The sequence below is a fragment of the Mus musculus genome, chromosome 2 (assembly GCF_000001635.26).
Source record: "Mus musculus strain C57BL/6J chromosome 2, GRCm38.p6 C57BL/6J".
NCBI lineage: Eukaryota > Metazoa > Chordata > Mammalia > Rodentia > Muridae > Mus > Mus musculus.
In genome coordinates, this window is record NC_000068.7 from 173,519,069 (window position 1) to 173,532,902 (window position 13,834).

Sequence of the window (13,834 nt, forward strand, 5' to 3'; positions counted from 1 at the left end):
TATTAACACATGAGAACATGGAGAACCTAAAAGCTGTAAATATTTTCTGGGTTTCCCACGTGTGGCCGGCAAGCGTAGTAATCCTGTGTCCTGCCTTCTCTCTCTCTCTCTCTCTCTCTCTCTCTCTCTCTCTCTCTCTCTCTCTGTTTGAAATCTACTCAGAAGAACAAGTTTGCCAAGAAAAACAAAACAACAACAACAAACAACCAAAAAAAAAAAAAAACCCAAACTTGTTAGATAAGGGATCTATCTGCCAGAGGCTGGGAAAATGTTTGTTTTGAATATCGAAGGGAAAGAGATTTGAGCCTTGGAACCGAGGTGGGGGTGAGGGGGTGAATAAGAAACAGAGAAAGGAGACCTCGGCTCACAAGGACAGTGGAATACGGTATGTGGGTGCTCACATCAACCCACCAGGCATGCCCCCAAAACAGCCATTTCAGAAACATTCCTGGGTAGATAGGCTAGGAGATAGTGGGGAAATGTGATCTCCGGGAAACAGGAGTTTTAGCAGCCGTAATGCACACACAATGGGTACTGGGGACAAGGTGTGTGTCCAGGGACATTCTGTGCACCCTGTGTCCTGTGTTTTGATTAAGTTCACTCTTGCCATCTTGCTGGTGGGAGGGTATCATAGGTCCCTAAGTTCCTTTCTGTGGCTGTGACAAAGACTGTGACCAAAAGCTACACAGGAGAAGAACACGTTTACTTCAGCTCACACTTGAGATCACGGTCTGTCACATATCACACTTGAGATCACCGTCTGTCACCTACGGGAGTCAGAGCAGGAACTCAAGTTCCCCGTATCAGCGCCTGGCAAGGAACTCCCTTCATAGTCAAGGAAATACGGCAGGCTCATGCTTAGCTTCTTCTCTACAGTCCAGGACTGCCTACTAGGGAATGGGGCTACTCACAGTGGGCTGGACCCTTCTACTCAATTAGCAATCAAGACAACCCTCTCCCTCCACCCCCAGACATGTCCATGGGACATTTTGATCTAGGCAATTCCTCCTTGAGCCTTTTCAGTTTTGTGGCTCCTAGCATAAAACCTAACCAAGACAGAGAGCGACTGCAGTCCAAGGAAGGGCAGGTCCTAGAGGGGGTCACAGGTGTACATAACCCCACAGCAAATGCCCAAGGTGCTTCTATCCAGGGCAATCAAGGCCCTGTTTGGTGGTTAAATTCCTTCCCCGGCCAGCATTGAAGAGCACCCAGCTCGGTAGGTTCAGCTGCCTGGGGTAGCCTGAGATGAGAAGACTTGGCCTAGATACAAGGCATCACCACACAGCTTGAGGTCTGGACTGAATAAATGGAGACACAGCGTTCATCTTCCCGGCTTCCTGATTGTAGATGTGTGAGAGGCTACCTCCTGTGCCGCAACGTCACTGCTGTGATGTAAGTCCAACCTTCCTTCAGTTAGGTACTCGTCACGTGGTGAGGAAACAGTAAACCAGCCTTCTCTCTTTAAGAGATTTGGATATCAGTGATGAAAACTGGGGCCATGAGCTGAGCCCATATAAGACCCCAAGCCTGTCCACGTGACCACAGCTCTCTTCGGAGCACCCTGCACACAGGGCCTTTGCACCGCTCCTGCACAGAAAGTGCTCGGATCCTTATGCACGATCCTAATCCCTCAGCACATGTCCCCAGCGATCCTCTCCTCAGAGAGCTCTGTCCTGAGCGCCCTCCCACGGGGGAGGGGAGTAGGTGTGGGTGGGTATGGGTGTACAGGTTCATGTTTATGTGGGTGCGCGTGTGTACAGCGGTCAGAGGTCAACCTCAGAGGTCGTTCTTCAGCCAATGTCCACCCTGTGTTATGAGACCAAGTCTCTGAGGTGACCTGGAGCTCTGTGATTGTGGTAGCCGGGGAAATCTAGACATATCTCCCGTCTCCACCTTCCCAACGCTGGGATTGCAGGAGTGTGCCGCCATGCGCAGCGTTTTATGTGGCCCTGGGAATTGAACTCTGGTCCTCATGCTTGTGTGGTGTCTCCCTGCCCCCATGGCCACCGTTCTAGAAGCCTCCATGACTGCTAGCATCTGATCTATTGTGGCCTTCATCATGGCTGTCCCCTGTGACCTCGGGATGTGTGTGTGCCTCCTATATCCTTGCCTGTCTGTCCTGTATGATGCGTGTTTCCCTTCTGCACCCTCAGTACCCAACCAGAATCAAGCACAGTGGGGCCCTTAGTCAATGCTTGCAGGAGGACCTGGGCTCTTAACAAAGCTTGCAGGAGGGGCGGGGCATCAGGCCAAGCACAGCAGCCAGCAGCTTTGCTTATTCTTAATTCCGCAGAGATTCCTAGACACTTCCCAAAGCAGGGGCAGAGTTTGCCTGGAGAGCACAGCGGATCTTTCTTCTCAGCCACTTTACACAAAGGCTTCCACAGCCACTGGACCTGGGAAAGGGGGACAGGAGATGATCCCAGCCCACCTGAGGCCCTACCCGCCCAGGAGCAAGGACACCTGGTGGTGGCCTGTTATCAGCTTATCGAGAACGCAGGCCAGGTCATTAACAGACCAATTCTGTCCTTGAGCAGGAGTGAAATGCGATGCAGCAGTGGAAAAGCACACGTGAAAACTCTAAGCAACACGCATGGGTCTCCTACAGCTTCTGCGGGAAGAGAAGGCTGGCTAGAGTCCTCAGCCTGAACAGGACCTGGTAGAGGCTTAGCCAAGCTCCTCAAGGAGGTGGAGGCGGCAGAGGGCAGTGTTCTCTGCAACCACTGGAGGTGGCTGGCAGCTCTGTTCGGTGATGCCCAGGGTCTGACAGGAGGGTGTGTTCTCTCAAATAGACATCACCAAGCTCTGTGCTCTTGGGGTTCTGCGCCCGGATGAGTAATCTAACATCCATGTTTATGTTTAAGTTTTGAAAAGGGCCAGGGACCGGGGCTGATGGTACAAGCCAGGCTACTACTCAGGGAACTGAGACAGGAGAACCTCGAAGCATAGGTCTGCCTGGGTTACAGAGTGAGTTCAAGGCCAGACTGAGCAACTTAGGAGCTCCTGTGTCAAAATTTTAAACAAGGGCTGGAGAGATGGCTCAGCAGTTAAGAGCACTGAATGACTTATCTTCCTGAGGTCCTAAGTTCAAATCCCAGCAATCACATGGTGGCTCACAACCATCTGTAATGGGATCCGATGCCCTCTTCTGGTGTGTCTGAAGACAGCTACAGTGTATTCATATAAATAAAAATAAATAAAATCTTTTTTTAAAAAATTTAAACAAGTAAAAAAACAAAACAAAACAACAAACAAACACCGAAGGCTGGGAATGTAGGTCCGGGTGGAGCATGCCAAGCCCTGCGAGCAATTCCCAGTATCGAAAGAGGAGGAGGGATCTTGGTGCTAAGTCTAGAGGTTTCTCAGAGGAGCATGGGACAGGATGACCACTGGGTGCTCAGAGGGCAGAGGCCAGGGGCAAGCTCCAGGCACCCTCATCCCCTTCAGGTGTGCGGTGCTCTCGCTTCCACTTCTGCTTCCGCTTCCTTGTCACGTGTGACCTGGCAACCGGTCTCCCAGCAACGGGACTATAATTAAGGACTCATAGTCTAAGGCAGGAGCACACGGGTTTGGGTTTGCGGAGACCGCGGGAGCCATGGCGCAGAAACCGCTCAGCACCACGGCCGCAGAGCGCATGAACCTTGTGGCCCAGGATGAGATTTGGTAAGACCCGTTGGGCTGGGCCCTTCTCACAAGTCGAGTATACACCAGGGTGGCCTCAGTTTCCCCACCAAGACCAGAAGACAGTCGACTGCTGGGAGTAACAAGAGCGCTCTAAAGATTATCGGGGTGAACATTAGGGACACAGAGATACCTCAGTCTTCCCACCCTGCCCTCCTGCCCACAGCGGAGACTGGAAGAATTCTAATAGAAAATTTAAAAAGAAGAAACAAAATTAAAACACTAATTTTTGACAACCTCGAAGGAAAGACGATTTGCCCTTTCTTGGTTTTCCCTGATTCTTTTAAATGAGAAGAAAGTTTAATTTTAAAAGATCCAGGCCCACAGGTTTGGGGGTTTGTGGAGACCTGGGAAGCCATGGGGAGGAAACTGCTTAGCACCATGGCAGCGTGGTGCCGCAGAGACAGGTGGATCTCTGTGAATTCAAGGCCAGAGTAGTCTACACAGTAAGACCTGTCTCAAACAGCAGCAGCAGGAGCAACAACAACAAATCCATTCCCTGAAAGACTTGTCTCCATCAGGCATCTGTAATGGATATTTTTGAGTGCTAAATAGTATTCCATTATTTGGCATTTTAACCACTATAGAAAGTCTAATTTAAACCTTAGATGCAAGAGAAATCTGTCCCTCTCTCTCCTCCATTCCCTCCCTCCCTCCCTCCCTCCTTCTCCCTCCCTCCCTCTCTCCCTCCCTCCCTCCTTCTCTCCTTCTCTCCCTCCCTCCCTCCTTCTCTCCCTCCCTCCCTCCCTCTCTCCCTCCTTCTCTCCTTCTCTCCTTCCCTCCCTCCCTCCCTCCTTCCCTCCTTCTCTCCCTCCCTCCCTCCCTCCCTCCCTCCCTCTCTCCCTCCCTCCCTCCCTCCCTCCCTCCATCCCTCCCTCCCTCAGTCAGCACTGGGTATGAATCTGGAGCCTCAGGAGTGCTGGGCATTTTCTCTGACACCTTGAGTCTCCAGCTTTCTTTATCTTGAGTTTAATCTTGAGTCTCCCAGGCTGGCCTCAAACTCGCCACCGTCCTGCTGCAGCTCCCTGATACCTAGGATGGCAGGCCCCTGCCTCACCTCCTCCCGTAAGCTCCCTAGTAACTGTCTCTGTGACTTTTGTCGTCTTTTTTGACACCTGTGTGGTTGGCTGAGAATGGAGACAGATGAAGAGCCGGCTTTATATTGGAACTGCTACATTGGGTTTGTTTTATAGGAAACTGTATAATTCCTGTAAGTGGAAAAGTGTCATTTCCCACCAACTGCACAGGCTCACAGTGGGGTTTGGTTTGGTTTGGTTTGGTTTGGTTTGGTTTGGTTTGGTTTGGTTTGGTTTGGTTTGGTTTTTCGAGACAGGGTTTCTCTGCATAGCCCTGGCTGTCCTGGAACTCACTTTGTAGACCAAGCTGGCCTCGAACTCAGAAATCTGCCTGTCTCTGCCTCCCAAGTGCTGGGATTAAAGGCGTGGGCCACCACGCCTGGCCTCACAGTGTTTTAAGTGTTTATTATCGCCCATGAACCACCACATAAACCCCACACCCCAGGAGGAAACAGTATCCTTTCTTCCCCACTTCAGACAAACTCCTACATATCCTTCAAGATCCAAGTCAAAAATTTGACAAACTTCAAAGATTCACACACACACACACACACACACACACACACACACACACACACACAAAATCATGAAAATTAATGCCGGTTGGCTATTTTTACTTCTGCTGTGATATGGATATGGGGAATTTTACAGCCACTTCTGCGGCTCCCTATGAGTTCATGTTAGCTACATCCATATGAGAATTAGACTCTGGGGCTGGATCAACGGCTTGGCAGGTATGGGGCGGAGTTGTTCACAGCAAGAGCTGATGGCCTGAGATTAAACCCTGGAGCCCGGGAAAGCTGAGCTGTCTGGTCCTCTGGCCTGCACACGCATGCACACACTCAGACACAGAACGTACAGAGGCACACAGGGAAACAGACTCCCTTGTGAGCACTTACAATCCCGGGGCTTGGGAGGGAACAGGCAAGTCCCTGGAACTTTCTGCCCGGGCCAGTGTCACCTGATCAGTGAGCCCTGGTCCTCCTGAGAGATCTGCAAGACCAAGTGGAGGGTTTCTGAAGAAGGGCACTTATGCTGGCCAGTCTGATGTCAACCCGACACAAGCCTGAGTAGCCGGAGAGGCGCGAGCCGCAATTGAGACGATGCCTCCATGAGACAGGCCGCAAGCAGACCTATAGAGCATATTCTTAATTAGTGATTGACAGCGGAGGGCCCAGCCCTTTATGAGAGGTGCCCTGGTCTGGTGGTCCTGAGCTTTATAAGGAAGCAGGCTGAGCAAGCCATGGGTGAACAGTCCAGTAAGCAGCACCCCTCTTAAGGCCTCCGCATCAGCTCCTGCTCCAGGTTCCTGCCCTGTCTGATCCCTCTCCTGACTGCCTTCCATGATCAACAGTGACGTGGCAATGCAAGCCAAATACACCCTTTCCTCCCCAACTTGATTTTTGGTTATGGTGTTTCATCATAAGAACAGACAACACCTAAGACAGCACCCAAGGTTAACCTTTGACCTTCACACAGACTCTCACATGGGAACACACACACACACACAAGAAAAATAAGAAAAGAATAGACTTTGTTTTCCAAGCTTGGAGCCCAGGTATAGCTTGATCAAGGCCCCAAAATCTGCAGAGATGAGGGAGGGTGCAGATTCTGATTCCCAAATAGGAGCTTGAAGGATCAAGTCGGACTTCGTGTTGACAGAGCCCAACACATCGACTCAGCAGCTGCCCTTCAGCTCAGCTCACGAGTGGACTGGAGTGGGTGGGTAGAGCATCCGGGGGCACCATTTAAAGAAATTCACACTTGCTGAGTTCACACTTGCAGGAACCCAGGGCCAAGTGTCTTTTCAAGCTCCCTGCCCCATCCCAAGGGTACTTCTCTGCCTCATGATCCCTTTAGTCTCTGGATACAGAACAAGAGAGTTCATATTCGCACGCCCCCCTAGCAGCCAGCCCCAGTCCCGCCTGATCCCCACACCACACCCTCTGTACCATCTCTTCCCACCACTGTCTCCTCCCTTGCTTTGGCCAGGGTCTCCTCATAAGTTAAGAGGCTCGGTCAAGGGCGTTGAAGTCTCTTTTGTTCCAGCCCCACCCACACCACCTGCAGATCTGCTAGCCGGTCAGTGCAGAACACATAGGCAAGCGTGCTCTCAGGAGTTTACACGGGGCCTTTCTGAGGGTACCACCTCCTACTAACTGTTTTTCTCTCTCTCAGGAAATACCGTCTGAGGGCCGAAAGTGAAGCCCGGCAAAACTGGCCGGCCAAGTGGGGATATTTAACAACGTCCATGAAAGAGGTAATTAAGAAGTTCATAAGGAGTCTCTCCCCTCCCCTGTCTCCAGGCTGTAACCAGTCAGGTCAGGAAATAGATGGCTACCATCTGATACTCAGCAATAATGAACTGAGAGAAGCTGAGGAGATGACTGTGGGTGAGAGCCATGCAACAGGACACCTGATGTCCTCTTCTGGTACCTGCATGGGCCAGCACAGGTACATACATGCATACATAAGCACACGCACATATGTACACATGCACACATGGACACACACATACATACGTACATAGTGCATGCACATATGTACACATGCACACACGGACACACATACATACATAGTACACACACATGCACACTGCACACACACACATACAGTGCACAAACAGTGCACACACATACACACACACATGTATACATAAGCACATACACACATGGATACATGCACAATGCACACATGCACAGTGCTCGAGCACACACACACACGAAGTAGCTTTGTTTCTGCTCCCCTAAATCCAAAGTTTCCTTCCTTTGAGTCATCGCAGAGCGCTCTCAAGGCATGAGGTGCGTGCCAGGCACATCCCCTGAACCAGCTCTGTGGCTTGCACAGCAGCCAGGTGCATGGGGCTGCCGTTGTTGCATGTCCATCTTTAATAAAGAGACCACTGAGTGCAAAGAATGGTGGCCAGACACAAGACTGGCTAAGGGGATGCCAAGGTGAGGAGCCAGCCAACCCCAGGCTCACTTCGAGGCAGCCTGGCTCCCTTGTGATGTGAGGTGGTAGCTCTCACCTGACTGAGGGCAGATGTGGAACAAAGGTATGGGGGACCCTCTGCAGGCCTAGAGACAAAGGGTCCTGGAAGGAGTAACTGAGATAGTGTCCTCCCTCCCAAAGCGCAGGTCACACATCCAGGTGTCTACAAGAGGCTAGACAGATGACAGAAACAGAAGGGGCAAGTGTCACAAATAGGGAATGTTGGGGACATGGGCAGAGAGACAACTCGGGGTGACGCGTTCTAATTTTCCAGGAGTCCCAGTGTTCCCACAAAGCCTACGTCTAGAGTAAGCAGGTCCTATTTATAAAGAACACTATCTAGACACTCAATACCTACAGGGCTTCCAGGGGTGGCCTGTTTGGGACATAACTACTCTAGCTAGACACCACATGCAGGGAAGCTGTGACCAGAACTGCACAGTTCTGGATATTATAGATCACAGCAGTGGGAGCCCCACCCGCAGCTCACCCAAGGCACGACTTGGAAATTATGTCATTCGTAATGAGGTTTTTAAAAAAAAATTCCTAGACAGTTATACGGTTTGAAATTCGATGCATAAAGTCAGGGCCTTAATAATGTACTGTTCGCAAGTGATCTGATATTAATATTCCTTGTGTGTAATTAAATTGGGTTTCCAGGGAGTTTTAAATGGCTTTAAATTATCCCAGAGTGTGGGGCGTTCCTTTCTGGTTGGAAAGCCCGGTCTTGGAACTGGCATGGACAGTTTTTAGGTTAAATTCTTGACCAGGGAAGTCGTCCCTGGTCCCACGGTAGGGCTTATTGACTCCTGGGCTGCAAGTCTAGCAGGAGGACCTCATCAAGGGCTCCTCCGGGCTAACTCCGCAACTCAGATCCCACTTCTACCGCCTTATGCTTGTCCTGGGACAAGGAGCACCTCTGCATGGGGCCCCACTGGTACCGTCTGACACATGCGGCCTCTGGGGCAAATGAACAAACCATGTCCTAGCCTTGGCCTGAAGTTCTGGTCTCTGGGGTTCTGTTTCAGCTGCTTGAGGGTGAAGAGGAGCCACAAACCCCGAAGCCCAAGCCTGAGCTGCCTAGCCACTTCTATGTCCGTCCAGTGAGCCCCATGGATAAACACATCAAGGTTCGCAAAACCCTTTTCACACCACTTTCTGAGAGAAAAGTCCCACTGCAGACTATGGTCAGTCCAGGAGCCAGAGGTGAGGACCTGACTGGCTTCTCCATGCTAAGCTTCATTGGCACCTTAGGCACCCTGTGGCATGTGTGGCCATTTGCCCTACAATGACATTCTTGTCTTCCTCCTTCGGCACGTGGGCAGGACAGAGTCTTCCCTTTGACTAACTCCTTGCATTTCTTCTTCAGATTCTCCCATCGCCCCCAGTCCCAAAGACCACCCAGGGCTTCATCGGATGGCGATCCGGGAAGCCAGCCCTGTACTGTTTGGAGAAGTACTCAGAGGTTTGCAGCTGCAAAGGGGCTTATGCCCGAGAGCTATGCTGGCCCGAGCAAGGCGTGCACTGAGCAACACCATCCTCTGCCTCAGACAGGGTGTGTGCTGTGCCTGGGTGAGCATCCTTGATACTTTGAAGAACCACAGTTTGCTGTAGGCACTGCCATTTGTTGGTGCTTCTGGCATTCTTGGCTAACCTAAGGTAAAATAGATACCCTGACTCATTTCCTTGTTTGTATGTTTGTTGATTCTGTGGGAATTCCTAATTGTGGCTTCGAAAAGCAATACTAACTTAACTCTAGGCATACTTGCCTATGGCTGGGGTTGCAGTTCAGTTGGTTAGATGGCTTGTAAAACAGCCACAAAGCTCACCTCAGAAACTGGAATTACTAGAGATCTGCAGTCACAGCATATGGGACATGGAGACAGAAGAAATGAAACTCAAGAAGAAGGAAGACAACTATGTGGCTACTTCCGTCTTTCTTAGAAGGGGGAACAAAATACCCATAGGAGGAGTTACAGAGACAAGGTTTGGAGCAGAAAGCGAAGGAAAGGTCATCCAGTTACTGCCCCACCTGGGGACCCATCCCATATACAGTTACCAAAACCAAGCACTATTGTGAATACCAACAAGAGCTTGCTGACAGGAGCCTGATACAGCTGTCTCCTGAGAGGCTCTGTCAGTGCCTGACAATTACAGAAGTGGATGCTCACAGCCATCCATTGGACTGAGCACAGGGTCCCCAATGGAGGAGCTAGAGAAAGGACCCAAGAAGCTGAAGGGGTTTTCAGCCCCATAGGAGGAACAACAATATGAACTAACCAGTACCCCCAGAGCTCCCTGAGACTAAACCACCAACCAAAGAATACACATGGAGGGACCCATGGCTCCAGCCACATATGTAGCAGAGCATGGCCTTGTGGGACATCAATGAGAGGAGAGGCCCTTGGCCTTCTGAAGATTTGATGCCCCAGTGTAGGAGAATGACAGGACAGGGAAGTGGGAGTGGGTGGGTTAGTGAGCAGGGGGACGGGGGATAGGAGAGGGGGTTTTGGAGGGGAAATGAGGAAAGGGGATAAAATTTGAAATGTAAGTAAAGAAAATATCTAATGAAAAGGGGGGTATCCTTGGCATATCAGGTTTGAAGCTAGCTTGAGTTATATGGCACGTTGTCTCAACAAGGGAAATACTTGAAAGCATCCTTCCTGCATCAGGCACAGTGGTACAGGCCTGTCAGCACAGCCACTCGAGGGCCCTGAGGCGACAGGATCACAGATTTAAACATTACCTGGGGTGCAGAGTGAACCGAGAAGCCTGGAAAATCCAGTAAGACCAGATCTCAAAGAGTGCGTGCGTGCGTGCGTGCGTGCGTGCGTGCGTGCGTGCGTGCGTGCGTGTGTGTTGCTCAGTCCCCAGGAAACTCCTGTGAAAACCTCTCTCACCCACTCTTGACAGTGAGATTGCTGTGTCCAGACACCCAGCTGCTCTCTCTTCAGGAGGAACGAGATAGCTTGAGGCTCCTAGTTGAGATGCTTCAAGGGCTTCAAGTCCACAGCTTTAAGGGCAGAAAGCAGGCCAGGGCCACCAAGTGGATTTCCCAAAGTCCCTTCCTGAGTTTCCTGAGCACAGCTGCCCCATCCAACGTCCTGGCCATCCCCACCCTGTGGACACTTGCCCCTCAGGAGACAGTTTCCTCCTCATGGTGGGGGAGGGGTTCCCTGGTGGCCAAAGAGGAAAAACATCAGGTGACAAGATGTTGTGAGCTGCACCCTCAAAACCATGCCAGGCAGAGCTTGGGGTCACTGTGGGAGCTGCTTCTGGTCTCCCCAAGTAGGGTTTTGTGGAATTTAGGTTGGCATGAAACCAATAGGTAGCTGAGGCTGACCTTGAATTTCTGATCCTCCTGCCGCTACCTCCCAAGTGCTAGGATTATAGACATAAAATACCAAACCAAATTTATGCAGTGCGGAGGGCAAAGCCCCGAACCTGCTGTTCTATTCTGATGGCTCACCCTCTGTTCCACAGTGAGATGTGTGTCTTCCTCCTATCTGCAGTGTGGGCAGGACAGTGTATCTTCCAGTGAGATGTGTATCTTCCATGGCTGCCTGGGGGACTGGGAGAACTTTCATTTGGTGGAGCCATTGCTGAAGTCCCTCCTCTTAAGGAGATACAAGACTCTCCCAATACTCAACGTGGGCCCCACCCCTCCATCACTCTCCAAAGTGGATTTCATGGCTGCTGGGCACACAATACCAAGGGACAGAATCCCTTCAGAGAATCCCCATATGCTCACGGCTGGCAGCCTCCCAATCCAGGAGCCTAGAAGACAAGCTTCTGCCACGGAGGAGCTCTCTTCTCTCTGGGAGCCTCCAGAGAAAGATTAAAGCCAGCAGCTACCTGACCTCCAAGGTGCTGACCCTCCAGAGCCAGCCTCTTGGAGCTAAGACCAAACTCTGACAGAAACCACACTGGGGCTCCTGGTGGAGTTGCTCTATCTCCCCACACACTTCCTCCAATGTATGGAGCCTCCTAGGCTCCCCAGTCCGGAGGGCAGGTTTCCCAAGAGCACAGCCCTGAGTATGGCAGCCATGGTCATCATTCATCATGTGTGTCAGAGCTGCAGATGGAAATGTCAGGTTGAATGTCAACTAGTAGGTGGAACCATGCCCCACCCTCCAAACAGATTTGTCAAAGCCTTCAGTTCCTTCAAACATGCATTTAACTAGAAATAAAGCCATTGCAAATGCAGCTAGCTAAACTAACATGAGCTCATCTTGGGCTTTTGAGCCTCCCAAAGAGAAGAAAACACACACATGCACGTGAGCACTCGTGCACACACACCCACACACGTTGCATTACAGCCAGGTGACCTCAGAAATTGGAGGAGAACATCTCTAAGCCAAGGATGGCCAGACCTCACCATTACCCACCAGAGGAAGCTGCCACCCCCTCCAGCTTCCAAGGGAATGTGCCACTTCCACCTTGACTCCAGGTCCTTACCCTCCTCAGTGATATAACTCTAAATTCAGGCTGCCACCTGGGACAGGAAGGCAGCTGGCACACTGCTTCCGATTTTTGCCCTCCTGGTCCAGTCTTTTGTCTCCTGACCCAGCTATCTCTGGGAAAAGCAGTCACGTGGTCCATTTGGCTCTGGAAATGTCCCCAGCCACCAGACACGTAGACTGAATAATCAAATGCCTGGACAAGCCTGTCCCTGGCTCCATCCAGTGTCTTGGCGCCACAGTCAGTTCTGCAGGCAAGGCATCTGCCCTTGAAGAAGCACACATCCCTTCCTGTGATGAGATGTCCCCACAGTGAAGGCGAGAGGCCAGAAGAGCACCAGTTTGTCCCGTCTCGCCTTCAGCAGACTGAAGATCATGCTCCCATGGATTTCCATACACCAGGCAGTACGCACCTTAGTGGGGTTGGCGGTATTTGTTCTAATTCCCAATCAGAAGCTGCAACTGGGAGCGGCCTTCTTGTTGTCTGTGTGCCCCGGAGCCATTGAGCAACTGGAAAACCCCACAGAGTTAGACGGAATTGCAGCTGAGGCTGGAGCTCCATGGTCAGAGCACTCTCCCAGCAAGCACAAAGCCCCACAGCTGTACAGACCACTAACACTCTACAGACCAGTTGTGGTGGTGCACACCTTCGATGCCAGCACTTGAGAGGCAGAAGAAACAGGTGTATAAGGTCACCCTTGGCTATGTAGCAAGTTTGAGGTCACCAACTTAAAGGGGGAGGGCTCTTAGATCTGTCTCAACTTCCAACTAACAGGAGACCAGAGTATCCATTTCTGGCTTGTGAAGATAGCATCCACTAGCCAATAGCCTGGTAACCAGGTGCTGGTGGTAGAGATAAATGGATCACAGCATGGTGAAACCTTCAGGAAAACTCAGGGGCTCCGCAGTGACCATCACTGGGCTCACCCCATGCTTGCATCCAGTTTGCACCCATGAGGAGGAACATGGACGTGGCTCTCCTCACTCACCCAGAGTCCTTGGGAGGAGAAAGTTTCGAGAGACTCAGCCCGCAGCCAAGCCTCATGGTCAGGCTCCTGTCAATATCTAGATGTGTTTTCGTTGTGTAGAGTGTGTGTCTTGTGTTTGTATGTGATTGTGAGTGTGCCCATGTGTAGGCCAGAGCTGGGGGTCAGGTTTCTTCTTCACTTGCTATTCATTTCACTTTCTGAGACAGGATGTCTCACTGAAGGGAGAGCTCACAAGTGTGGCTAGTTATGGTGTCTAGAAGGCTGCAGGAATCCTCCTGTTTCTGTTGATGCCCTTTTCCCTCCGGTTCTGGGATGAGAGGTGTGCACCAGAGTGTCCAGAATTTATACGGTGCTAGATGTGAACTCAGATTCACACGTTGGCTCAGGGTCTTCCCAGTCCCTGCTTAGATGTCTTTAAATCTGGGGAAACCCTTGCAATTGCCTTAGCGTTTCTATTGCTGTGGTGAAACACCACGGCCAAAAGCAGCCTGGGGAGGGAAGGGTGGATTTGGCTGGAATATCCTGGGTCATGGTCCGTTGAGGAAAGCCAAGGAGGGAACTCAAACTGGGTAGGAACCCTGATACAGAGCAGGAGCTGATCCGGAGGCCATGGGGGACGCTGCTTACTAGCGCTCCC

General features: G+C 51.2%; 1 protein-coding gene across 1 annotated transcript; it reads left to right on the forward strand.

The window, feature by feature from the left end:
• The first annotated feature begins 3,523 nt into the window (after positions 1-3,523).
• 1700021F07Rik (RIKEN cDNA 1700021F07 gene) lies at positions 3,524-9,434 on the forward strand. Its single transcript, NM_028158.1, has 4 exons — positions 3,524-3,663; positions 6,936-7,017; positions 8,777-8,878; positions 9,118-9,434. Exons 1-4 carry the CDS (start codon positions 3,596-3,598, stop codon positions 9,274-9,276), a joined length of 411 nt encoding a protein of 136 aa, NP_082434.1. The 5' UTR covers positions 3,524-3,595; the 3' UTR covers positions 9,277-9,434.
• The last annotated feature ends 4,400 nt before the right edge of the window (positions 9,435-13,834 follow it).

Excerpts from the sequence above, each read along its gene's own strand:
- 1700021F07Rik (NM_028158.1), top strand. The coding sequence starts at position 3,596 with ATGGCGCAGAAACCGCTCAGCACCACGGCCGCAGAGCGCATGAACCTT. Across the intron at positions 3,664-6,935 it reads GTGGCCCAGGATGAGATTTG|GAAATACCGTCTGAGGGCCG; the intron begins GTAAGACCCGTT and ends TCTCTCTCTCAG. Across the intron at positions 7,018-8,776 it reads TAACAACGTCCATGAAAGAG|CTGCTTGAGGGTGAAGAGGA; the intron begins GTAATTAAGAAG and ends GTTCTGTTTCAG.